This window comes from Zootoca vivipara, chromosome 7 (genome assembly GCF_965207765.1).
Source record: "Zootoca vivipara chromosome 7, rZooViv2.hap1.1, whole genome shotgun sequence".
NCBI lineage: Eukaryota > Metazoa > Chordata > Lepidosauria > Squamata > Lacertidae > Zootoca > Zootoca vivipara.
In genome coordinates, this window is record NC_142590.1 from 71,183,093 (window position 1) to 71,209,732 (window position 26,640).

General features: G+C 43.9%; 1 protein-coding gene across 3 annotated transcripts in view; it reads right to left on the minus strand.

Moving 5' to 3' along the window:
• The window catches only part of ARHGAP40 (Rho GTPase activating protein 40), a 41,721-nt gene extending 15,305 nt beyond the window's left edge, over positions 1–26,416 (minus strand). The window contains exons 1-8 of one of the 3 annotated variants that reach the window (XM_088674578.1): positions 26,172–26,416; positions 9,700–9,896; positions 6,593–6,813; positions 3,422–3,497; positions 2,218–2,375; positions 1,910–2,075; positions 553–644; positions 356–433 (exon numbers count right to left, since the gene is read on the minus strand). In XM_088674578.1, the coding sequence (XP_088530704.1) occupies positions 356–433; positions 553–644; positions 1,910–2,075; positions 2,218–2,375; positions 3,422–3,497; positions 6,593–6,813; positions 9,700–9,896; positions 26,172–26,281 (1,098 nt within the window). In that variant the 5' untranslated portion in view covers positions 26,282–26,416. Of the gene's footprint in view, positions 1–355; positions 434–552; positions 645–1,909; positions 2,076–2,217; positions 2,379–3,421; positions 3,498–6,592; positions 6,814–9,699; positions 9,897–26,171 lie in introns of all 3 variants that reach the window. The other 2 variants (XM_035122413.3, XM_035122416.3) reach the window with 2 other exon arrangements.
• Positions 26,417–26,640: the final 224 nt, after the last annotated feature.

A 26,640-nucleotide genomic window follows, 5' to 3' on the forward strand; every position in this document is an offset into this window, starting at 1 on the left:
ATACAGAGGAGGGAGAAAGGTTGTTTTCTGCTGCTCCAGAGAAGCGGACACGGAGCAATGGATTCAAACTACAAGAAAGAAGATTCCACCTAAACATTAGGAAGAACTTCCTGACAGTAAGAGCTGTTCGGCAGTGGAATTTGCTACCAAGGAGTGTGGTGGAGTCTCCTTCTTTGGAGGTCTTTAAGCGGAGGCTTGGCAGGCATATGTCAAGAATGCTTTGATGGTGTTTCCTGCTTGGCAGGGGGTTGGACTGGATGGCCCTTGTGGTCTCTTCCAACTCTATGATTCTACCTATATTTTCAAGGAACTTCAGGACATTTCATAGTATATTAATTTGACCACTGAATTCTACCTTAATGCGGCTCTGTGATCCTGAAACTCTTAGGATTCCTTCCGTGTCCAGTCCTTTCTTTTCTAAACACGACAGCAACTATAAAACAAGACAGCAAAATGTTTGCAATGAAGCTCAAAGCAAAGAATAGGCAATGATAAATTTTATTATTAAAAAAAAACAAGAGAAAAACGAATGAAGTTGTGAAATAAACTTACTGCTTGCAGAATCAATGGAACCCTGGTATTTGGGAAGAGCTTTTCGTCATTTTCTAACAAAGTGCCAAGCGAAACCCCAAAAAGCTTGCGCTCTGCAATAGAAGACACCATGTTACAAGCGTTTAAAAAAATATTTCCTCCACAAATAAATAAATATTTCTGTTTCCTCAATTAATAAGTAAGGACACACAGCCATCCGCAGAAATCCAGGAAGTGTCACCACGAAGGGCAAATTATCATGATGCACGCCACATTCACACAATACTGTTATAATCAAAATACTAGCCTATATCCTCACCCCATCAGGTTTACCCTTATCAAGGAAAATTCAGCAAGATTTTGGTAGCAGTTTTTTTTTTACAAGAAAACAAAACCCTGTTGCCAATGACCCATCTGCAATACCCCAATGACCCACTTATAATACTAAGCACCCATGTAGAAATGCCCAGAGTGTAGATTGTGCATAGCCAATGCTAGTCCACACTCGTCTCTCTCCCTTTTTGTTACAGGGATAGCAGGGGAACCCGTGCTGATCCAGTTCAAGGCACACATGTCTCAGATCAGGCATGGAGAAGCCATGGGGGTGCTCCAAGCATTATTGGACTTCACCTGCCCAGCTAGCATGGCCAATGGTCAGGGATGAGAGGCATGGGAGTTCGACAATACCTGCAAGACATCAGGCATAGGCAAACTCGTCCCTCCAGATGTTTTGGGACTACAACTCCCATCATCCCTACCTAACAGGACCAGTGGTCAGGGATGATGAGAATTGTAGTCTCAAAACATCTAGAGCAGGGGCTGGCAAGGTTTTCCGGCCGTGGGCCAGATCATTCCCATGGACAATTGTCCGTGGGCCAGACATGCACAGCACAATGCTGGAAATCGCATCTGTGCATGTCTGTGGCGCTGGAAATCCCTTCTGCGCATGCCCGGAAGCCGAAAATCACGCCTGCACAGAAGCGATTTTCGGCGTCTGGGCATGCGCAGACGCGGTTTCTGGTATCTGCACATGCGCAGATGCCATATCTGGTACCACTCAGCGAGTCCCCACCCTGCGCCAGTTTAGCACAGGGCACAGGGGCTTGCCAAGCGGGTGGCTTGTGGGCTAGATCCGGCCCATGGGCCGAAGGTTGCCGATATCTGATCTAGAGGGCCGAGTTTGCCTATGCCGGCCGTACATACACCAAATCTGCTGAATAAATCATTTGCCATCTCTCCTAAAAGGAGACCGCTTGCAGATAAGCCCTTTTATTCAGATATCTAAGAACTACCAATAGTTTTCCTTCCTTGGTTTTAGTCAGTGACAAGAACCACAAGATGTCAAATTCATGCTAAGAAACAGCGGGAAAACAGGTACCTGCAGCCTTCCGCTTTACTGCTTTGTTTCTCTTCAGCTCCAAGCCAACGACGTCGCAGAGAGCAGTCAGCTCAATGAGTGCCAGCGTGGGAATCTTTTTCATATCCTGCAGAGATAAGTCTCCTATCCTGGTCACTCCCAGCCTCCCCTTGGGGATCTTAAATTTCTAAAGCAAGAAGGACAGAGGGATGGAGATTGGAGTCAATGCAAATTATTCTGTTGCTTTTATTGGTTGTTGTTATTATTATCATAATTGTCAAAGCACAACCACAGGAATCCGCTAGGATATAGCAAAGTCTTGCACTTACAGGTAAACAACTCTCATCCTTGATCCTCCTGGATTCCCTTGGGAAAGATCCTTTGAGCAGGATGGCTGCCTGCTCAGAATAAGCAATTTCTGTGCTGAATAGCTCCTCTCTTGCAGAGCCTCTCAGTGGTGATGGGAAGTCCTGGGTTTCCGTTGGATCTGCTAAGGGAAAAAAAAATGCAAAGCTGCATTCAAGATTTGCAACACAACATGGACCTGAACCTAAATTCATAATTATAACTGACACCTGAAATGCATGGTCGCCTTCACATTTAGACTGAGCACTGACCACATTCTGGACCATTTCAAGAGCCTATACCAGCCTACTCTAACCTGGAGAATTTCAGATGTTTTGGACTACAACTCCCGTCAGCACAGCCATGCTTGACGGGTCTCACAGGAGTTGTAGTTCAAAAACATCTGGAGTGTGTCATATTTGCAGAAGCCTGGCTAGCTAAGACATAAAGCTGAGCACACAAGGCAACTAAGTAGTTAAAAATCACCTGAGTTTATATTCTGAAATACAGCTAATCCATTACTAGTAAAAATCAAGTTTTTTTTATCCAAATAGGCAATTTTCTGTAAGTGACAAAGCTACAACAAAGTCTTTTGATTTGCAAATCTAGCTGCTTTTGAAATGATGTTACAATGCAGGCTATTCCCATGTTTTAGGTCTGGCCTGATCAATCAAGGCAGCTTGATGAGTTTCACTTTTTCACCTGCTTTGGGTCACTTTCACTTGCAAACTGACATCACAATTCCCACAAAATTCCCATTAAAATTCCATATCCCACACTCCTATTTCTATAATATATCCAAGGTTCACATGGAGCTTCAGCTATCCTAAGTACGTTGAATGAATGAATCATTGCCCTCTGTGACAATGGGAAAGCAAGAATTAACTAAACTTGCCTTGCAAAATGCTGTGTAACATTAAGCCTATCTACCGCTGTTCCTGTATATGCCTACTCAAAACTAAGCCCCATTCAGTTCAATGGGGCATTATTCCCTGCATGTACGGGACTGTAGTTTTTTGTTTGTTTGTTTTTTAAAAAACCATCATTACAAGTTCCTTTGCATACTCACTGTATGTTTAAGGAAGGAAGAGCTATGCAGCTTTTAGTCCCACGTTGGAATCCTAGACTTAAGACTTTTAAATGATCTATTCCCTCTCTCTACCCATGACAATACGGCTACTGTCTTACTTTTCTGGATGTTGTTTGATGATGCAGACTTGCGGTGTGATCTGTCCATTTCCAAATTTGTCTCTGGCTCAGTCTCCTACATGCAGGACAAAGAACATAAATGAAGCCACATTCCATGAAATCTATTAGCAGAATACCAGGCGAACTATACCCTAGACACAGGGAACATAAAGCAAAACAGAAACGTAGGAAGTTGCCTTATGGCAAGTCTGACAAAACCAGTCCATTCAGTACTGTCTAAACTGAATCGGTAGCTTGTCCTATTTGGAGACCCTAGAAATTGAACCTGGGAGCTTCTGCACTCAAAACACTTCCTTTACCAACACAGCTACAGCCCTTCCTCCCAAAATAAAGAAGGATGCCTCACTGGTCACGGAGAAGAGGAAGCTGGGAATATTTAAAAGGAACTCATTGTCCAGAATAAGTGTTAGAATCTTGACATGCTCCAAACTCTCACAGCTGGTCAGTGGCATAATCCCACCAAGAATATGCTATCATTGGTAGGTATAAGTACAGCTTTTTAATGCAGAACTTCTACCAGCTTTTTGAGTAAAACTCAAAATGCATAGGCAATAATAATAATAAACTTTTATTTATACCCCGCCCTCCCCGGCTGAAGTCGGGCTCAGGGTGGCTAACATCAGATAAATAACATTGGTATAAAATCAAACAATAATTAAACTACCTCCTAAAAACAGGTCAAAATCAAATTAAAGTCTCATTAGATGGCTTTCCACAGGGTTAGGGTTGGGAATAGTAAGTGCTCATCGGCCCAACTGTTTACGCTGATCTTATATGGGCCTGTGAGAATGCTGGGAGGGCTATTCCAGATTAGTTCTGCAACACGTGAAGAATGAACCCCCTTTCTTGAGCACATCCACGTACGGGATATATTTTCCAATGCCTAATGGATATGAACAGCTGGATCCAACATCCATGCTTATGCAGGATTTAACAAGAATTAGGAACACTGTTTGGGATGCCCCACTTGTTAATCATTTCATGGAGGCATCACATTCAGATCAGGATTTGGCCTTTTTTGTTATATGGGTTTATTCAGGTCCTGGGGAATTGGCCCAAAAGAGACTCATGCAACAGGAAACCAAGTTTATTTTCTTGTTCAATTCCCTACATCCCAATGGTTTAAATTCTGAGATTGATTATAGTGCCTTTTTGTGATTCATCTTTTTATGTAATACTATTTTAGATTTGGTTGATTTGTCAGGCTTTGTTCCATGGACTGTCTCTTTAAGAATGTATGATTGATCCCTCTGATTGTCTATACCTGTTGATTTGTAGCCAAGACCTTTATATTGAGTTTGTGATCCTTTGGACTATGCATTTAACATATGGCATTTCACTTGAAAGCTTATAGTTTGTATTAACTTACTTGTGCAAGGTATGTACTTTCCTTTGAAAATTTCTTATTGTAATTTTTATTGTAATTATTGTTCCTTGACTATTGTATTTGTATGTTTCTATGATATTTTGTCAATATTCTTTCATACAATGTAGTTATCAACTGAAGAAGCCCATTTTGGGCGAAACAGGGATGTACCCGGGAACCTTGTCTTTCCTTTTCCTATGGACGGTACCTGTGTGCTGAGCCTGGCACCGGTGGACACATCCGCTACCATTTCTTGGACTTGGGCCCACCACGCCCTCCTGCCAGTGAACCCACGAGCGTCTGGTCTGCGCCTGCTGCGCCTCTTTTCTTGGGGTACTCCTCCAATATCTTATTTGTTTGGACTGCAATCTCTATTAACACTTTAAGTTTTGGGACTGTACCCTCGCCTTTGACATAGTTTGCTTTTGTGTATATAATAATGAGAATTTTTGTACTCATTCTGTATTAGTTTATACATTTATTATAGCAAGTTACGGTAGTGTATGGTTTGAAGGTATTCGTAACTGAGGTCTATGTTGTAGCTAGGCAGGATTCCTGTCAATAGGGAATAATGGAGACCCTAGGGTTTCTATTTCAGCCAATTCTTTTCCCCAAATTCAAAACTGCTTCCAACTATTCATTATTATGATTGCCATGCAGTGCTTAATATTCTCTAAGGGGGGTACACTAGATCTTATTATACAGCAGCATCAAGGTGTAGTTTCAAAGAGAGGGACCGGGAACCAATCCCACCTGAAAGCCTTGTCTTCCCACCTGGAAATTATGAGCTCTAATTTCGGTGCTTAAAAGGAAAGGGCATTCTTCGCGTAGCTGGGGTGTTGTCATGATTTCTGCATTTGCTTCAGTGCTTCACCTGGGAACTAAGGTTCTTTGCTAAGCTCTATTTCAAATTGAACACTGATGTCATACAGTCATAGATCAAAGCGGATCAGTGCTAATGCAAATCAAGTGAGACAATCAGAGTCAGAGAAGTTTCACTGTTCTCTTCTTCCTTCAACAAGACCTGCAGACGTCCCAGGAACATAGTAGCTTTGGGTCAGTGCACAGAAGGCACGCTACATGATGCTGAAATGCTCCAAATTTTTAGAGAGTCACTGAACAATCTGGGTGTGTGGCACTCAGCCACCAGGTTGTTTTGTCAACCAAAAATAGATTACTCAGGGAGGGGTGCAAAAGTTCTAAAATTAAATCAAAGCTGCTAGGGGGAAAGGAAACAATTCTTGGTATTTAACCAACAGAGAGAAATTGAGACAAGTCTTGATGTCCTGTACCTGGCAGCTCATGGTTACAGTTTAGAGCCCAGAGTTGTTTTTTCAACAGATTTTTCACACACACAAAACAAATCTACTGTGGAGTTTAAGTCCATTTGTCCCCCAGGGCACTGTTAAATTGGCTTAATATTAGGACTGTAAGCTCTACGGTTGTTTTAAAACTGGGTTGCTCCATCATCTGACAACCCGCTGGGTAGGGCTGCAAGATAAGGGCACACTTGTCTGTTGTTGTTTTTTAAAAAACACTTTCAGTTCAGGTGTGATAGTATAATAGAAAAGCAAAAAGGAAAGTAAGAGAGGGGAACTGTATGCCCACATCATGAATATTTGTGCAGCAGAGTTCAGCCCTTATCAGGTTGAATCAGGATACCTCTGTGACTGTACAGTAGTTCCTTGATTGTATTTCAACTCTATTCTATTAGTGGAGGAACAAGAGCTGGAAAAGTGGGGTCAGGGGCCTATCGCAGAGCAAAGCATGTGAAGTAAACACACCACAGAGCCAACCACTCCAAAGATGTCTCTGACATCACGGACAGGCTGCTTGTTCTTCTTTCTCCGAGAGCGGGTGTAAGTGTCAAGCCGTCGCTGCACAGCTGCAGCCTGAGTCTTGGTCAACGTGGAAAGCAGGACACTGTTGCCATTCTCTGCGGCGTGGTCCCCAATTAGATCCGAAAGCCCTGCGTCTTGGAGCCATTCGGCTTCGGCTTCCCCTTCTGAGAGGCAAGGAACAAGGAGGAAGGCAAGGTCAAAAAGTGAGAAGAGCCACAGAGTTGGTAAATCCTGGTAGGCTAGCCTGCCCAGCTCCCAGCCTCCTGGCAGGTTACCATGTTTATCCTAGCTAGGTTCAGTTGTCACCTCACTGAAACCTGGCCAAGACAATGTTTTTAACAGATGTGTGACAGGCATAATTTCAGCATGTTGAGCTTTTCCAAACAGAGAGCTAGGGAGTTATGGAAGTGTGTTGGATTTCTACCTGTCATTCAGCTCTTAAAGGTGCGTAGCAGATAAAAGTCTTGGGCTAGACCAGTGGTCAATCTGGTGCAAACGGACTGTGCCAGGTCGTGGTGGCGGCTCTTCACTGTTTCAGGTAGAGGGGTCTTTGCCAGTCCTCCTTACCCAACATCCTCTCTTACTGCAAAAGGGACTGAACCTCTGAACTCCCAGAAGCAAGATTTATGTGATGTGGTCCCTCCTTCTCCTGAAGAAAGGGAGGCAAGCCAAGGCACTTCCACCAAACTAGCTGAAACCACGTACATAGGTGGCCTTCCTTTGAGGTTTCCAAAAGCAGTTACATAGCACCTATCATGGGCAGTTCAAAAGCTGGAATACAGAAAACGCCCAAAGTAAACCCACAAAACAATGATGAGTCTATGAACCAGCATGGATGCAGAGTTCTGGAGCTGGACTAAGGAGGCCTAAATCAAGACGGGACAGTTGTCTGTTTTGGATGGGGGTGGCTCCCCTTGAAGAAGTAGGTTTGCAGTTTAGGACTGCTCCTGGGTGCAGCTTTACATCTGAAAAGCCAGGTGGCAGCAGTGGCCAGATGTGCCTCTGCTCAGTTTAGTCTGGTACACCAGCTGTGACTCTTCCTGGGGAAATATTATCTAGCTAAGGAAGCATATGCTTTAGTTGCAATAGATTACTGCAATAGATTGTATGCTCCACATCTGAGGTCGCCAGCCTGGGCCCCACAGTCGCAAGACTCTGAGCTTTCACTGTTTTTAAAAACAAAGTCTCAAGCTCTCCTCTAAAGCAAGCTATGCAGCAAAATATACAGGTACCATTCTAAGCAATTTCTTTAAATTAAGCAAAACTGGCTGATCCCACCGGCCAGTTCTTTTAGCCAATGAGTGAAGCCAGAACTCTGGCTGGTGAGTTGTCTGAACACCAGGTAATAGGAACCCTCAGGGTCCTAAAGACCTGCTGTTTCCCCTTCGCTTTTAATGCACTTTTACTGTGACTGTCTTATTTTCTGGGCAAACACTTCAACAGGTTAAGCCTTTTCTCATCTGGAAATACATCTGTAGTTTCTCCAATTTTGTGTTGAATATAGTTATGGATATATTTGGTTCTGTCTGTCTGTCTGATCTAGCGTTTTATCCATGGATAAACATTTGTTTTCTGCTGAGAATAAAATTCAATTTCTCTTAAAATGAGGATAATATCCCCTACTATTTCCTCCCATGCTCCAGTTTATTATTGCTCTGGAAAACCTCCAATAGGGCTACTAGATCATGGACTACCTGCAGCAACCCCCAGTAGGGCCAGCTAAGATGCTTAACACAGAGAAACAGGCTATTGGAAAATAGATTGTTTGTAGCACCACCTAGTGGTTTCAAACAATTAGGCTTTGTGTAGCATCAGCATTTTCTGTGAAACTAAGGTACAGACTGCATACAGTTGTACCTTGGTTCTTGAACGCCTTGTGAGTTGTGACTCGAATGTTTTGGCTCCTGAACGCCGCAAACCCAGAAATGAGTGTTCCAGTTTGCAAACTTTTTTGGGTGCAGGAAGCTCCTGCAGCCAGTCGGAAGCCGCACCTTGGTTTTCAAACGTTTTCGGAAGTTGAATGGACTTCCAGAACGGATTCTGTTCGAGAACCAAGGTATGACTGTATTAACACGAAAAGCAGCATACAACCTTCTGTTGTATAGTTTTCTTCTGACAAGCTTTGGTCACAAGCAAGAAATTCCAAGCAAGCAATGATTATTACTCAGTTCCTATTAAAGGCAGAGGTAGTTGTTTCCCCATAGGAGTTTTCATTTCCTCTCCCCTTAAGTCTAGCCAGACATGCAACATACCCCTGGGGGGGGGGTGGAACCACAAAACTTGGCATCCATTTATAGCCCAATTCTTCTTGGTGAAGGAGAAAGGTGTGCACACAACTGTTTTTTAGTATGTCTAGATTTGTTTGTTTTTAAGAATCCTATTTTTTAAAAAATGGGGAGTGGGGAATTAAGGGTACTTTGAAGCATTATTTTCAAAACAAATTCCATGCCCCAAGTTTCACAACAATGAACCCAAACTCCATACCCCTAAAAACACAGAACACAACAGAGCCTGCTAGATCAGTGCAATCGCTGTCCAGCGTTCTGTTCTCACAGTTGCTGACCAGACAGATGCCTCTAAGAAACCTGCAAGCAGGATTCGAGCACGAGAGCACTCCCCCCCCCCACCCTGCAGTTTCCAGAAACTGGTTTTCAGAACTTCAGTTCATCATCTGGGAACCAGTCACGTGTCTACAGGGACTTCTTCTGCCCCTCAAACACAGAAGGATTTCATAGAATCACAGTTGAAAGGGCCCCTGAGGGTCATCTATTCCAACCCCCTACAATGCAGGAATATGCAGCTGTCCTTTAAGGGGACTGAACCTGCAACCTTGTGGCCTAACCTACCTCACAGGGGAATTAAATGAGGGAGCGGAAACCATATATCTTAGAGGAAAGGGTGGGATATAAATGCAGCACAAAAATAAATGATAAAAAATGCCTCCCCCCGCCCTTAAAGCACCTTACTCAACTGATGACTCCAGCAAACAGGTACTTTTGCACATTATTCTTTGTTCCCACAACTCAAGTGGAGCTACAGACACTTTTTACCTTCTGGGGGTTTGGCATCCGTAAGGTCGCATTCGTCCGGCTCACATTCGGTACTCTCTTTGATGCTCTCAACCTCTAGCCAAAAAGTATCCATTGCTAAGTTGCTCGAGGAATCTGCCCTGGAATGCCTGCATTCTGATTGCAGGAGCTCTGAGGAACTTTTCCGAGGAAAGCGGCTCATTTTGCAAGCACAATTTCTAATGGGGAGGGGAAAGGAACACAAACGTTTCAAAGACTGAACGGTATCTGCTTGGCATTCATGCTTACTGCGCACACACACAAAAACCCCATCATTCTCCTAACTAAGATGACATCCAGAAGAAAGATAAAATTCCAAAGTGTCTTATTTTTCTGTTTTTGTTTAGTGATAATGTGAGCTGAATGATAAAACCGAGCCCAGCGTTCTGACGTGAGTGGAGCTGCAACAATGCAAGCTTCCTTGAACTGTCCTGTACATGACCTAGAAGGGAACACTCATGCAAAGGAAGCACCAGAGCTTCTGGTTCTTGGAAAAGATTCAGAGCTGATTTAAACCTAGAGACAAAGCTTCCAAAACTTGAAGAGGAAACTCATTGCAATCCCAGGAAAATGAGAGTCTGACCAGGAAGCCTTTTAAATATGGCATGAGCACAGAGGGGCTTCACTTCATTGGTCTCTGTGTGTGCCTATTTGGGTGCAGGGTGATGGGAAAGAACAGCATGTGGGACCCACATAAAACTGAGGTGGGAGCTGAATATAAGCTGTAAGCCTTTGACCTTGAAAAAGGCTATTGTTTTCATCTCCTTTCACTTTAAGCCACATAGGTAAAGGTAAAGGGACCCCTGACCATTAGGTCCAGTCGCGGATGACTCTGGGGTTGCGGCACTCATCTCGCTTTATTGGCTGAGGGAGCCGGCGTACAGCTTCCGGGTCATGTGGCCAGCATGACTAAGCCGCTTCTGGCAAACCAGAGCAGCACACGGAAACGCCATTTACCTTCCCGCCGGAGCGGTACCTATTTATCTACTTGCACTTTGATGATGACGTGCTTTCGAACTGCTAGGTTGGCAGTAGCAGGGACCGAGCAACAGGAGCTCACCCCGTCATGGGGATTTGAACCGCCGACCTTCTGATCGGCAAGTCCTAGGCTCTGTGGTTTAACCCACAGTGCCACCCACACCCTATTAAGCCACATACAACCCACTAAAAGCACCCTGCCAAACTCAGCTATTGGCTAGCACAGGGGTGGGTAAACTTTTTCAGCCCAAGGGTCACATTGCCCCTTTTGCAAGACCCCCAGGGCTGCAGGCATGCAGTGGGCATTGTTACTTCTTAACTTCACACATGCATGCACACATACCACATACATTATGGCTATTATCAGTATGCCTCTGAATACTAGTTGCCCGGAAATGGAGATAGGCAGAGCACTGTGGCACTCATGTCCTGCTTCCGGCACACATCTGGTTGGCTATTATGAGAACAGGAGGCTGAACTAGATAGGTCATTGACCTGATCCAGCAAGCTCTTATATTATTAGCATAGTCACAGAGCCCATCCCAGAGCTCAGGTGACCCATCTTAAATTCCCCTTATATTGCTGAAAGGCAAAGAGGAACCCCTCCGTGCAGCCAATGCTGCAATGGGGAGGGAAATCACAGTCACGTGAGGAGGAAAACCTGCTGCAGCCACCTTTCCTTTGGGGGCCCAAAAAGGTCAAGCTCACTCAAGAACGATGAAATCATCCAGAATAATTGTATACTATTTGCCTCCTTAATTCATTTGAAACAATAGGTCTTGAGGTCACTTAGTTCAAAGCATGTGTAATACATTTCCCACTGCATTCAGCTTTCACAAAACCTACCTAAACTCATCCACACATCCAAACTTTTAGTTATTTAATGATTTATACCAAATCAATCATTTCCAAGGCAACTTACATACACAGTTAAGACAATGCAGCAATAAAATACAAAATGAAGTCATCCAAATCAGGCAGGAAAAGCTTCAGCATTAACAGGTAAAGTCATCTGCCAATGCCATCATTCCATCCTGCCAAAAATTTGGGAAAATAGGGCAGGTTTCACTTGGTGACTTGGGAATATAGTAGGGTGAGCACCAGGCAGAAAGTGTTTGCAAGAGTTACCAACACCGACAAGCCACACTCCTGAAGCTGGTGAACCTCAAAAGCAGGACCTCATCTGACTATGTCTACACTTTGATAGGTTCATCTGCGAATAGGTGGTCCTTCAGATATTCTGGATCCTAGGCTATTTATGGTTTGACAGGCAAACAAAACAAAACAACGTACTATGCATTATGGCTGGAAACCACTCAGGAGCCAAGAAGGTCTTTCAGTACTGATCAATACTTGATCAACTCCAACTTCATAACCTACCTCTTCCATTTTGTTTCTGAACCTCCTTCACAAGCAGCCCCGTGTATAATGCGTTACAACAGGCATTTCAAGGTTCTGTTTGATTTCACAAAAATTGTTTATTGTTTTATTATCCCCTTTTCTGATGGTTTTTTTAATGTCTGCTGCTTAGAAAGGGGAATAATAAAGCAGTGTAGAAATATCTCAAATAAATAAATAACATTAAAATAACCATAATCCAATGTAGGTATCGCCAGGCATTGGTAACTGTGACAAGATTGGTATTTTAGGACATGGCACCGTGAGGCAAAGATACCACATAAGCAAGTCATAAGCAAGTTGAGCAGATGTGGACACAAAGCTTTACTTCCACAAACAGTGAAGTCTCTTGTGCCCGTATCAGCTCTCCTGTGAGACAGTCCAGAAGGTGTTCTCCAGAGCTCAAACCTAGTTCTCTGGCTTAGTCTCACACCAATACAGTCATACCTTGGTTTAAGTACGCTTCGGTTTGAGTACTTTCAGTTTAAGTACTCCGCGGACCCGTCTGGAATGGATTGATCCACTTTCCATTACTTTCAATGGGAAAGTTCGCTTCAGATTAAGTACAGACCTCCAGAACCAATTACACTCATACTTCAGGTTAAGTACACATCAGGTTGAGTACTCCGCGGACCCGTCTGGAACGGATTAATCCACTTTCCATTACTTCCAATGGGAAAGTTCGCTTCAGGTTAAGTATGCTTCAGTTTAAGTACTCTGTGGACTGTCTGGAACGGATTAATCCACTTTCCATTACTTTCAATGGGAAAGTTCACTTCAGGTTAAATATGCTTCAGGTTAAGTACAGACTTCCAGAACCAATTGTGTACTTAAACCGAGGTACCACTGTACTCCAGCTTCCTTTCCCTTGATCCTTTTCACAGGCACAGACCCAGATGACATCGTCCTTAGCTGAGGTAGGGAGGATAAGAAAGGTATGCCTCCAGTAAAAAGGATGTAATGAACCAGGGGCCTCCTAATCCCACCTCCTCAGTGGAAGAGGCCCAAGGCAGCGCCTCGCTCTGACACCAGCAATAAGATCTTGTGCTGTGCCAAAACTGTCTTCCAATTTCTTTTCACCTGCAAAAGGCATTTTTGTATTTCTGCCTCTTTTGCAGTACACTTAAAAATTTGCAAATGTTTGATTTATCCAGTGCTCTGCAGTTTCTCTGGTTGCACACCATTCCATTCTTGAACAAACAAACAAACAAAAAAAGACCCATGGGAGGAGTTACCACATCACATCATCCACTTTTAATTGAAGTGTGAGAAGCCACAAGGGTAGCTGCTGAGTGGGAAGGGACAACAAAACAGTCCCCCGACACACACACACACACACACACACACACACACCATGCTGAGGAGGTAGCACCTATCACTGGAATCCAGTACCATAGCCACCAACAGGCTGCAGTCACCTCCACACTCAAAGGTTCCTAAAGTAAGCAGTTGCCCATTCACAGTGAAATCCTCATTCATTGTGGGGAAGGAGCCAGCCACTTGAATCTGCTAGTTGTCAGAGCTTCTCCGGTCTGGATCTGCTAGTTGTCAGAACGACGTCCAAATTCAATTTGCCCAGCTTTCAGTACGGCTCACAGCTCTCCATGCGGCTCCTTCCGCTTATTAAAGACCTAAACTTCACTTTGCCTGGGCACATTCCTGGAACCTCACTCATGGCGGCCACCTTAGAGCCTGATCCTTTGCTGCCAACTGACATTCATATTGGAACCAGACTCATGTTCTCTGGCCTTTCTGGAATTCGACTCCGGCCTGGCCAGCTCTGCTCACTGGAGCTGGGGCATGACTTTGATCAATCCCCTGCAACCTAGAACCAGTGCTGCCCCACCTGTGCTAGACTTTCTGCCCAGCAGCGATTGCTGCCTGGAAGATGGGCTGATCCTTCCAGCTATTTGGGAGAGCATCTTACCAGTCACGCAACTTAGATAGCTTTAAAAGTCAATGAGACAAATCCTTGGAGGATAAGGAAATCAATGGCTACAACTATATGCAAAATCCAGCATGCTCCTGGGGAACAGCAGCAAGAGCAGGGATACTGCCTTCATTTCCTGCTTGTGGGCTTTCTCTAGGTCAGGGGTTCCCAACAAATTTTCCTCGAGGACCCCTCATCGAGCCGCTATTGTGACAAGGACCCCCATTAATTCCTAATCCTAAAATTAAAAAGTGAGAGCCAAATTAAGAGTCTTTTTATATTTTATATTTATACGTTTTTTACAGTCACAACAGAGTACTCCATCAGTATAAGTTAGTTTTAATTTTCAGTTCTTAATGAGATGAACCACTTTTTAACCAACGGTCCATTTTTAACTACGCGAACTGTAGCTTCCGCGGAAAACAACGCTTTGTTTAAAAACACTACTGTTTTGCAAAGAGGCAGCGCGTGCCAGGGAGGAGGGAGGGGAATGGAGAAGACAGGGTACCTGCGCAGTAGCGCACAAATGAAGCCGATGCACGCAAAGCATCTTGGGGAGGTGAGCGTTAGTAGAATGCGCGCGCTGCCTCTTTGCAAAACAGTAGTGTTTGTAAAGCGCCACCTAACGGCATACAGCAGAACTACTGCCTCTATCTAATTCTAGTTTTGCGCTAGACTCTGCTCATGCAGGAAGCGACCAAAACAAAAAAATCTGTTATCATACGAAATATATTTAATATATTTTTTATTCTAATAGCATCTTGAGGACCCCTCTGGCATAGCTCGCGGACCCCTGGGGGTCCCCGGACCACCTGTTGGGAACCACTGCTCTAGGTACCCAATAGGCCGCTACAGGTTAAAGGACAATGGACCAGATGAGTGTCTTGAGTTTGCTTTCCTTTTATTTGTAAAGATGCTGACCAGGCAGGACAAAACTTCTGCTAAGTACTGCGTCTCAATTATCCACTTCCAATTTTAGGTAGACTAAACACTCCTGCTAGGAAGATGTAGGTCATTATCACTCATTAAAAAGATACTCAAATTTTAAACCACCACATCCTATGGCAGCAGTCAGCAAACTTTTTCAGCAGGGGGCTGGTCCACTGTCCCTCAGACCTTGTGGGGGACCAGACTACATTTGGGGGGGGGGATAATGAACAAATTATTATATGCTCCACAAATAACCCAGAGATGCATTTTAAATAAAAGCACATTCTACTCATGTAAAAACACCAGGCAGGCCCCACAAATAACCCAGAGATACACTTCAAATAAAAGGACACATTCTACTCATGTAAAAATACGCTGATTCCCAGACCATCCATGGGCCGGATTTAGAAGGCGATTGGGCCGGATCTGGCCCCCGGGCCTTTGTTTGCCTACCCATGTCTATGGCAATGAGTTACAAGGACTAACCATGCATAGAGAAGGAGTGCAACTTTAAACTCGTTGCATTTGAATGTCTCTGCTCACTAATAGTAGCAGTCACGGAAGAAACTAGTTTGTGCTACATTTTCAGAGAATTATGCTTTCAAAAAAAATTTGAACATACACATACACACACTTCAAAGTTGCTGTTTCTGATGTAGATTAGAATCTGCTATGTTTTATGGAAAACACAATGTATGGGATTCAAGAAATACTTTGAAAAATAAGCAACATCTGGAAACACGGAGGTCGCTGAATCAACGTGTGCGTCAGTGAAGTTAAGTCGAATTCCCTTTGAAGACAGCAAGGAAGGAACACTGAGTGATCTCTGGCGAGTAGCAATTTAGATAAAGTGCAGATTATTCTGGCAATGAATCATTGGGGGCAGCTGCTACAATAGCGCAGTGGGGAGGAGGGTTAGAAGATGATGAATAAATCAAGTTCACTTGAACTCTCATATTTTAATTTTCATTTAAAAACAAAACAAAAAAAACCTTACTGGGTAATCCAAACCCCTGTCAAGCAGAGGAAGGCCATGATGTCACCAGTGGATCCCAGGCTGTCTCCACCCCTGCCCTCCCCCCAAAAATGCTCCATTTCCAGGCTTTATACAGAGTACACCAGCAGTACCTACTTCTGCCCCTGGGCGGAACAGGGAGCATCATTCCACAGCTGTTCTGAGCTGGGTGAAGAGAGAACTTCATCTTATCCGACGCACATGAAGTGGACTGCGGGTTTGGATTGCACCCTTAAGTGCTGGCGTTGCGTTGCACCCAATCCAACAACCAAGTCGCATATAGCACTGCCCTCATATTGCTTGAGGAATAGCATGTATTACAAAGCAGCATTTTTCCTGCAGCAAATGCATACATTTTGAAGTCAAAACCTGGGCCTGTCAATGCTATGCCTGAATCTCATTATAGGACCCAGAGCACAAATGGTTAGCTGTTAATTTCCTATCCAAACTGCTTTCTTCTTCTTAACCTGGTTTGTGGCATGCCTGGAAGAAATTAAGTCACCCAGCAGATGAATCCCATGCATGTTATGTCAGATGTGTTGTTCAAAGAAGATTACTCCCAGCTAAGGGTGCAGAGAATTGCAATCTAGGGCTGTGTGTGCTTTACTACTTACTCTGCATCCAGTGCACTCCCTCTGCTAGTTTTTGAAGTCATATACACATGATGGTAGCCACAAACCATATCATTCCTTGACTTTCTTGAGATATACTGCTTTTGATGTGTCCCCCCCCCTCTAACCCGCTTCAATCCAACTAGAAAACAAGCCAGATTCACATCAAACTTAAGACATATGTGCACACTTGAGACAGCAATCGCACATGTGCTCATAAGTGCCCATTTGCAAATGACAGCTTCATGAACAGGAGTTCAGGGCATGTGTGTCTGAACAGGCCATGGACATTGGGTGATTGAAATATACTCGGAGTCGAGAGTGAATTTCATGCTCTTTATTCAGCTCATATTCATCAAGGAGAAGAAGAGAAGACGAATGGCTCTTTTCCCAAAACCATCTGCTTATATACATTATTTACACAATGGGCCTTGCGTGATTGGCTACTTCAGGGCTACACCTGTGGGCCAATTATATTGTGGATTGACTTCTGCCTGCAGCCTGATTGGCTGCTCCTACAGGCCAATCAGGTAGCAGATTCACTTCTGCCAGCCGCCTGATTGGCTGCTCCAGCAGGCCAATCAGGTTGCGGATTCACTTCCACCTGGAGTTGGATTGGGTAGCTCCCGCTGATTCTGAATCCTATTGTTCTAGGATTCAGCTCAGTACATAACAGTGATGATGATATCCCCACTTCCTCTTAGGATGTGTACATCACCATGCAAATATGACTTGAAATTCAGAAGGCGAAAACAGCCTTGCTGCATTTTAAGCCACTAATGTGGTACATAACCCTAGTGGACATTCCCAGTTGTTAACCCAACATTAGAACCCATTAAGTTAACTTTCAATATTCGTCACCATAAAGACAGACCCCCGGGGGAAAGGGAAAAGATGCTCACGAGGCCAAAATATGCCCCTTGCACTGGTTACTGACCAGTAAACACAAGCCAAGGTTGCTATATGCAGTCAGTTGTTCCAAGGCTGAATCATTCCACCCAAATAGATTCTCCCCCCCCCCCCCGCCCCCGCAATCTATTGGATTCCTGCCTTGCATTTCTCAACGCCCTTTCCACATGGAGGATGGAATTAGACAGCCTTCCAGTTCAGCAGCTGTGTTAATAAAGAGCATTTCCTCTTATTGTTCTCATCTGCTTTAAAGGGTAGACTTGCTTGCCACAAGCAGAAGCCAACAATAATGCGATCCACTTTACAATGGTTCCAACTTAGCTTTGCAATAAAAGCGGAAATGGTGACGGCGGCATCTCAAAGACATCCATGCCAACGAAACTGGGAGAAGAAAATTCCGAATACTAGAGCGATTTCTAGGGGCAAAGTACCTCCACTGTCAGAGGCAGTCTACCTTTGAATGGCAGTTGCTGGGAATCACAATTGGGGGAGAGTGCTGTTGCATCTGACTGGTCACTGTGGGAACAGGATGCTGAACTAAATGGTCCTTTAGTGTAAGGGGAAGGGAATACAGAGATCCCCCTCCCATCATCAAGAGCAGCTCCTCCAATTACATCTGCAGTATCTGAAGAAGTGTGCATGCACACGAAAGCTCATACCAAAATATAAACTTAGTTGGTCTTTAAGGTGCTACTGAAGGAAAAAAAAATTTTTATTTAGCTCCTCCAATAGCAGCAATGCCAGCGGGGAGGGGGAGGGGTCCAGTGAGGAAGGAGGAAGAGGGATGCAGGGCTCTGGCAACACCAAAGAGCCCCTGCTACACATGAGGGAGGAAGAAAGAGAGGGGGAAAGGGGGGAGAAGGAAAACATGGAACGCAGGCCCCTTTTTCCTCCGGTTCCGGAATTACGCAGGAGAAGGCGGGGAAGAAGGTTTGGCGTGCCGAGACTCTTATGCTGGAAGAAGACGAGGGGCGCGCCATTCCCGGATTCTGGCTCGGACTAAGCAGACATGTTTCTGCACCCCCATTTCACTGTAAATAGACTGCACCAAATAAAACTGTCTAAAGACAAGAATGTGGAGCGCCGTTACTCTAGAGTAGTCGCAACAACAGCCTTTGACATTTAGCCTGATGCTATCCGAGCTATCCGAGCTTAGGCAGAAAGGATTTATTCAGACACAGCTGTGCAAGGAGCCCGGTGAAAGCTTGACCACTCAACTGGATCAGGCCACAAAGTTGTGTATACATAGTACACACACCACACATATAACCACATAAGGATTTGCTAAAGAGGGGTGCCGAGAGTTGTAGGAAGTCAGAGGAAATGACAAACAGCTTTAAGAAATTCAGCTCTTCCGCCAACCTTCAACTAGTCTCTCAAGGTCAAATAATCAGTTGGCAGAGAGAGGATGGATGAAAGGGATAAAAAAAGAGCAAGGGGGAGGGGGTTAATGAAGTGGGAAACTAAGTCCCTCTTTAATTTGCTTCCAAGTTTATGCCTGGAGCACTCTCGCTGCAATAACGGATTGTACTAAGCAATTACCAGTACTTAAACCTACATTGGCCTGATCAACTGATACCAAGGACTCCCTTGCAGTGCAGGAACTTTGCAGTAATAACAACAATAATCATAAAAGAGGTGGGGAAAGCAGCCAAGTGAGAAAGCAGGCAGATATGTGCCTTGGAGAGTTAAAAATTGGAGACAGTGGAGAGGGAGGTAAGGTTGGGGCGTGCAGATCAACAGGGGCACAGGCAAGGGGAGATATGGTGATAGGGCAGGAGTAAAAAAAATTCCTTCAGTAGCACCTTAAAGACCAACTAAGTTTTTATTTTGGTATGAGCTTTCGTGTGCATGCACACTTCTTCAGATACACTTGAAACAGAAGTCAGTCCCTTCTTAGCAACTGCTAAGGACCTGTTCAGTATAGGTGCTGTATTAGAACAGAATGTGGAGACGACAGCCCATTAACTGCAACCAAGACTGTTGCCTCTCCACAAACATCTGCAGTTCCCAGAGGCTACTGGTATCTGGCACTGTGGCGCTGTTATCGGATATGGTCTGGTTCACACAACATGCCAAACCTTGGCTTAGTAGGACTATGCATACACAGAATCGTAGAGTTGGAAGTGATTCTATGGCTCATCTAATCCAACTCCCTGAAATGCAAGTATATGCAACTGTCCCATATGGGGTTCGAACTTCTGGGCTCTTAACGTTTGTTCACTGTACCAGTGGCCTGGTTCACATAGCATGCTAAGCTAAACTTGGTTTTGTGAGATTGTCCAAACAGGTGGGCTCCTGTTTGGGCTCCAGAGCCAATTTGCTCCTCCCAGATCCTTGTTTGCTGCCAGTTTGGCTTGGCATGCCACTGGAACGGAGACTCAAGGTTAAACACCCTCCTCACTAACCCTGAGCTGCAGCAGCCAGCAACAAACCTTGGTTAAAGCTCATGGTTTGTCAGGAGAGACCGGATCCCCAGTTTGGAAGATGTGTGAAACCAAACCTTTGGCTTTGCTTAGTGTGGAGCACCAACAAAATAGGACTAGGGAATAGCAAAGCGGATGTGACTTCATCTCCTGGAGTCTGCACATTTGCATGGTCCTGCTAAGCTAAATGTGGCTTAGTATGTTGTGTGAATCAGCTCAGAGAAAGCTTAAGAAGCAAGCTTGTGGACTTGACTGTTGTCCGCACACATTGCTTGTTTTCTGATTTCACATTTAGATGCATCTCTTCCTTCAGGTCTTGGGAGGTAACTGATTCAAAGAATTGGTTCCCTTTGCTGCTGGAATGTTGTTTTATGATGCTTATCTGTTTTATGGTTTTACATTACAAGAGGCCAGTGGAGGTTAGTTCCTTTTTCAATTGCATTTTATCCTACCCTTCCTAAGACCTCAGAGGAGCATGCATTGTTCCACTCTCCCACCTCCCTTCATGTTATTCTCACAAACCCTGCAAAGGCGGTCAGTCAGAATACGGGCAAATAGCCATCCAATAATTTTAACAGTTGAATGCAGATCTGAATTCAGGTCTAATTCCACTACCAGTATATGTGGCTCTTGTGTGCAAGCCAATAGTTCAACAAAGCAACACAACAGGTTAAGAATTTCATAGATTAAAATTCCAATACTGTAGATACCTATTTCCAAACGGAGGTCAAGGAACATTCCATCTATCACAGAGTGCTTTAATAGATGTTGAGATTATACCCTGATGGCCAAGATAAGGTATCTCATTAAAGCAAGAGAACATAATTTCTTTCTCACACACATTTCCTGACTGAATGTATTTATTCAACATTGTAGAACACAAGGTCGATCCTTGTATAATAGTTATGGCTTCATAATTTTTTGAAAATGAAAATGAAATTGTTTAATCAGCATATGTGTGACCACTGATTTTGAGCTAAGGAATATGGCCATATATGACCTTTCTTCCTTTTCTCCCTGTTTGGCTTTATTAATTATGCCTAGATTTTTCCTTTTATCTTGGTGAATTTCCTTGTAAAATAAATAAAACTCCATGCTCAAAGTAGACATGCTCAAAGCAGGGCTCCTCAGTGTTCCACCAATGCCAATTCAGTGTTAACGTGGATGGAAACTGTTAGCGTAAAAGGATAAAAAGATTAGGCAACGAACGGGGAGGTGAAGTAATTGTGTAACTGCCACAGGGCAGTTCTCACCACTCCCAGTTCTGGTTTTCCCTATATGCACTAGGGTGGCTGTTGCCTCTACAGGCACAAATGGCATTCAGTTTCTCAACATCTGTGGCAATTAGGTCAACCAAAAGGAGAGCACCTGCTTATCAAATTTATGAGCCAAGTCAAAATCAAAGGGTACTGAGACAGGACCAACTTCACTCCCAAACACTGTATCAAGCGAAGCAACCAAGTCCAATGGGATTGGCACCTGCTACATGTAACCCTGACAGGCTACTTAAAGGTAAAGGGCCCCTGACCATCAGGTCCAGTCGTGTCCGACTCTGGGGTTGCGGCGCTCATCTCGCTCTATAGGCCGAGGGAGCCAGCGTTAGTCCACAGACAGCTTCCGGGTCATGTGGCCAGCATGACAAAGCTGCTTCTGGCGAACCAGAGCAGCGCATGGAAACGCTGTTTACCTTCCCGCCGGAGCGGTCCCTATTTATCTACTTGCACTTCGATGTGCTTTCAAACTGCTAGGTGGGCAGGAGCTGGGACCGAGCAACGGGAGCTCACCCCATTGCAGGGATTCGAACCGCCGACCTTCTGATCAGCAAGCCCTAGACTCTGTGGTTTAACCCACAGCGCCAACTGGGTCCTGACAGGCTTCTTAGCGAATTACAAAATGGACAGGCTTTCTCACAGTTCAGAGAACTTCTCTCAAAGGAGGCCCAAGCAGCTGAGAACCCCTCTGCAAAATCATCCCTGATGCGCCTCATAATATGGCAAAGAATTGGATGCTGAATGAGCTGTGTTCTCCATTTCCCGTTACACTATCAATAATGAAGGGGTAAAAATGAAACAACTTTTACTACGTACAGTATATGATGATCTCCTGCTTTCTCTGCCGCTGAGCCAAAAGCACAATGTGGGGCAATTTGTATTTCCTCCAAGATCAGTGTTTTTTTGTTTGGTTTTTTGCCTACTAACCTAAGCTCTTCCTTGCTTCACCTGATAACAAACAGCAGCTTTTCTTTCTCAATTTAAAGAAGCTTTTTGCAGTTTTCATCTATTTCAAAACTGTTTTGGAAACAGTGTGGCTCAAGTTGTAAGACGGTTGGACAGGATGTGGAAGGCAAACATCAAGGTTCTCTCTTAAGCTCAGCTGCCAATTCCTTGACTAGACTTCAGTAAATAATAATAATAATAATTAATAATAATAATAATAATTTATTTGTACCCCGCCCATCCAGCTGGGTTTCCCCAGCCACTCAGGGCGGCTTCCAACAAAGATTAAAATACATTAAAATGTCACACATTAAAAACTTCCCTAAACAGGGCTGCCTTCAGATGTTTTCTAAATGTCAGGTAGTTGTTTATCTCTTTGACATCTGATGTACAATCTGATGTACAATAAAGGCCTTTGTCCCACTCGTCTAGAGGTGGTGGAGAAGAGAAGACGACTTCTAATGCTCTATCTGGGGCTTCTCTTGCACATGATCTAGAATCGTAGCATCGTGGAATTGCAGAGTCCAACCCTGTGCAATGCAAGAATCTGCAGCTGTCCCATACGTGGATCGAACGTGCAACCTTAGCATTATCAGCACTATGCTCCCACCAACTGAGCTATCTAGGCTGAAGAAGCTACACTCAGTGTGCAAAATGCTGCAGCACAATTGCTGGCAGGAGTGAGACCCTGTCGCAGCTTGGGACTGGTTTACTTACAGGACCACCTTACCCCTTACATGACCACGTGACCACTTCAATCTGCGAAAATGGCTGTGTTACATAGCTGCCACACAATACTTGTTCTGCATTAGTAAGAAATTGATCTTTTAGTATGGAACTCCCTGCCTATTGCCATCAGGCAGACACTTTCACTTTCTGGCACCTTGTAAAAACATTTTTGTTTAGGCAAGCCTACTCAGATATCTAGAATTCTGGCATGTCTTTTAATCTCTGCTTCTCTTACCATTAATTTTATTTTATTTTCGTTTTAAATAGCTGTTCTTGACTGATCACTTTATTGTTTTACTCTTTTTGCTTATTCTTTTGTGTGTTACAATCAAACGGCATATAAATGTTATGAAACAAACAAACAAACAAAGGGTTCATAAGCAGCTGAGCACGCTGTTTCAATACTTGTAATATCCTCTGTCTGACCCTGCAGGGTGCTATAAATCATGCTAGTCAGCCAATGCATAACTAATACATACACTGAGATGTGTGGCAGACTTTCCCTGGCAAGTGTAGGAGTGATCCAGTGAGAGAGGAAGTTGCATACCTTTCCTCAGTCGGTAGAGAATGAGACTCTTAATCTCAGGGTTGTGAGTTCAAGCCACACGCTGGGCAAAAGATTCCTGAACTGCAGGGGGTTGGACTAGATGACCCTCATGGTCCCTTCCAACTCGACAATTCTATGGTTCTAAGATTCCCTGAGAGGCCTGGTGGAACACTACTGGTGCCACTGAAATGAACAGAAAGTCAGAATCTGAAATGTTTTTAAAGAGGAACATCTATGATTCCTTCTTCTCCCCTCCACCAAATCCCTCTGGAATTTCTTTCCAAAGGAGGCCTTCCTCACTTCCCACAACTCACAAGTCTGCAAGGGTAACCACCGTTTTCCAGTTGGGTTTTAAACAGCATGTGCTTTAAATATCAGGCCTTGTAGTCATTTCGATACATGTCTAACATGCTCTTCCACCAGACAGGATGATATGTATAATGTACAAACAATGCTATTCTCCTTTTTCATTCTTAGACAGAAAGCGTTTCCCACCATATTTAGACCAACCCACTGCCCTCCAGCTGTTTGTACTACAGTTCCCATCAGCCCCAGCTAGTGCATGTGTGCGGGGCTGATGGGACTTGTAGTCCAAAACAGCTGGAGGGTGCCTGGTTGGCGAAGGCCGATTTAGACTGTTATGCAACTAACTCGATCAGTACGAAACCTATCATATAATTTAATACGGTTCTGCAACCCCATCCTTCAGAGGTGACCAAATTTCCACCATACAACAATGGAGGCATTCTCTCTCTCCTCTCCCTCCCCGTTTTTGGGAAGCATTTGCTGCTCAAGAACATTGGGAAACAGAAACTATTCCGGCTCAGTGATTAGCAAGGAATGATGTAAACAGTAGAGGAATGAACTATTTCCAATGCCACCAAAACAGAACCCAAGGAGGATCCATTTAAGCTGCATGCTTAAAGAGATTTGCGGGCAATGCAAATTAAAAGCACAGATCCATAAGCTTCTTGCAGTCACCATTTCCCCACCCACCCACCCAGATGGAGAGGGGTCAGTTTGGCTCACAAAACCAAATCCACACTTCAGCACTGCACCTGCCACTTAGAAGTACATCTTCTTTGAAGCAAGATGTACAGATGGGGTTAAATTCAGGGTCACAGACAAAGAGAAAAAGGGATAGGTGTTTATTTTAAGGCTTATCTCGAAGACAAGTTAACCCCGCCACAAAAATGCACTGAATAGTTCCTGCATGAAGTTTGGTCACCTTGTGGAATGTGGCCGAGTCAGGTTTTTTTGAATTGCGAGAAAATGCAGCACAGGTGGCTCTCAGTCAGCTTGCTGACACTAGAAATACAGGCTTCATCGACTAGAATTTGGAAGGGTGAGGAGGAGAGGGAGATGATGATGCAAGGGAATCTGGATCAATAACCACAGCCTTAGTAACAGTTCTTGGAAAGGATAGCACGGAAGACTGCGGGGTTCAACAAGGCTAGGCATCTTAATGGCAATCCAGTACGGATGCTGTGGTTACTAGGACACTAATTGAACATGCGGCCATTCGGAAGAGCAATTAAACTACTGGGATTTTTGGCATATCGTTTTGCAAGCATCACGTAATCACAGGCACCATCAATCATGCCTGCAAATACGTAACAGAGTATTCATTATGCAAGCACTGCGTGACTTACATGCATGCATGCATTATTTCAATTTAAGCAGTATATTTGAATTTCCATCATTAGGCCTTAAAGTAAAGGGACCCCTGACCATTAGGTCCAGTCGCGGACGACTCTGGGGTTGCAATACTAAAATCCCATACATGATGCAGTTTGAGGCAAAAACAACAACAAATATATTGAAATTCAGATCCTTATAAACACTTCCAAGATTTTTTAAATAAAAAAACCCACAGTCATCTTAAACTGTGCCATCTATAAAAGTTTTCAAAATGAAATAGACCCTCCTCTTATTTTATTTGCCACTGCTTTTTTGACAATTTCCCATAGGCCCATCCTTCAGTCATGAATTCCCCACCAAAAAACCCAAAACTATCCTGTTAGAATGAGAAGTATATAAAGCAAAGAAAAAACTCCTGGTAACAAATGCCCGTCAAAACAAAAACAAAACTACCAAACTTGTATTGATGTATCAATCCGCCTTATATTGATATGGATAATGGTAAGTATTTCCCAAGTCAGAGTGCATGATAGTTGACTAAATATCCACAATACCACAATAAATATACGAACACTGTGATCCTAAGTATATCTCATTGGAAGCTTGTCCAGCTGCTTTCACTGGAACCAACAAGCAAACAAGGGTGCTGAGAAATGTAACCTATGTATATCTTATATAAAAAACTCTGGGCATACTCCCACATTTGGCTCTAAACCATAACTGAGAAAATTTCAGTCCATTAGAAGTTATGCTATCCCTTTTACTTCCCTTTACTCAGAAACAGTTTCCAAGACAAGTTATCATTTCTTTAATAATGGTTTATGCAGTAGTTTCTAACACTGAAACAACTTTTTACATTTCCTGAAACAGACTACTAAGAAGCTCTTTTAAAATGCACCAATTTAGACTGCTATTGCAAAAAAACCACAACCCACCCAAAAAACAAATAAGCGAAATCAATTATCCGCTACAATCTGAAATTTATTAGTCCCTTAAGTTTGGGATTTTCCTTTTGATTACACTACCAGCAGAGTACAATACTGTCTTCCTAACTCCATGCCACCTTCTGTGCTAGTGTAAATCACCAAAAAGGAGGCATCCCAAAACAAAGGTGTGAGAATTACCTGCAAACACCTGGATGACCAGAAGGCTGGATTGGCTGCAGTAGGACCTGAGGTCTAGGAATGCGAGTCCTAATGAATCCGGACCTGCCATGCTTTCCAAATTTATCCATATTCCTTTATACAGAGTACAAATTGCTCTTCTCTGCTGAGAGAAGCGCCAACCACCAGTCCATCTGTGTGTCTCTTCAAATAGTCCCCGAACAGAGTAAGTTCCTGGAACACTTTTGGATTGTTGAGCAGCTGACTGCAGCAGCAACAGCGCAGCGGCGGCAGCACCACCCAGTCACGTCTCAGGAATGCTGCTAATTAGACGGCAAATCCTCCTCCTCCTTCTCTCCTCATATACGGCAGGGTGAGAATGGAGAGATAAAAATCTAGCCAACATACCCATGACTTCGGTCCAAGAACAGTCATCAACCACCTCGTGCTTGGAACGCAAAGGATACCTGGCTCATAAGGAAGGCACAAG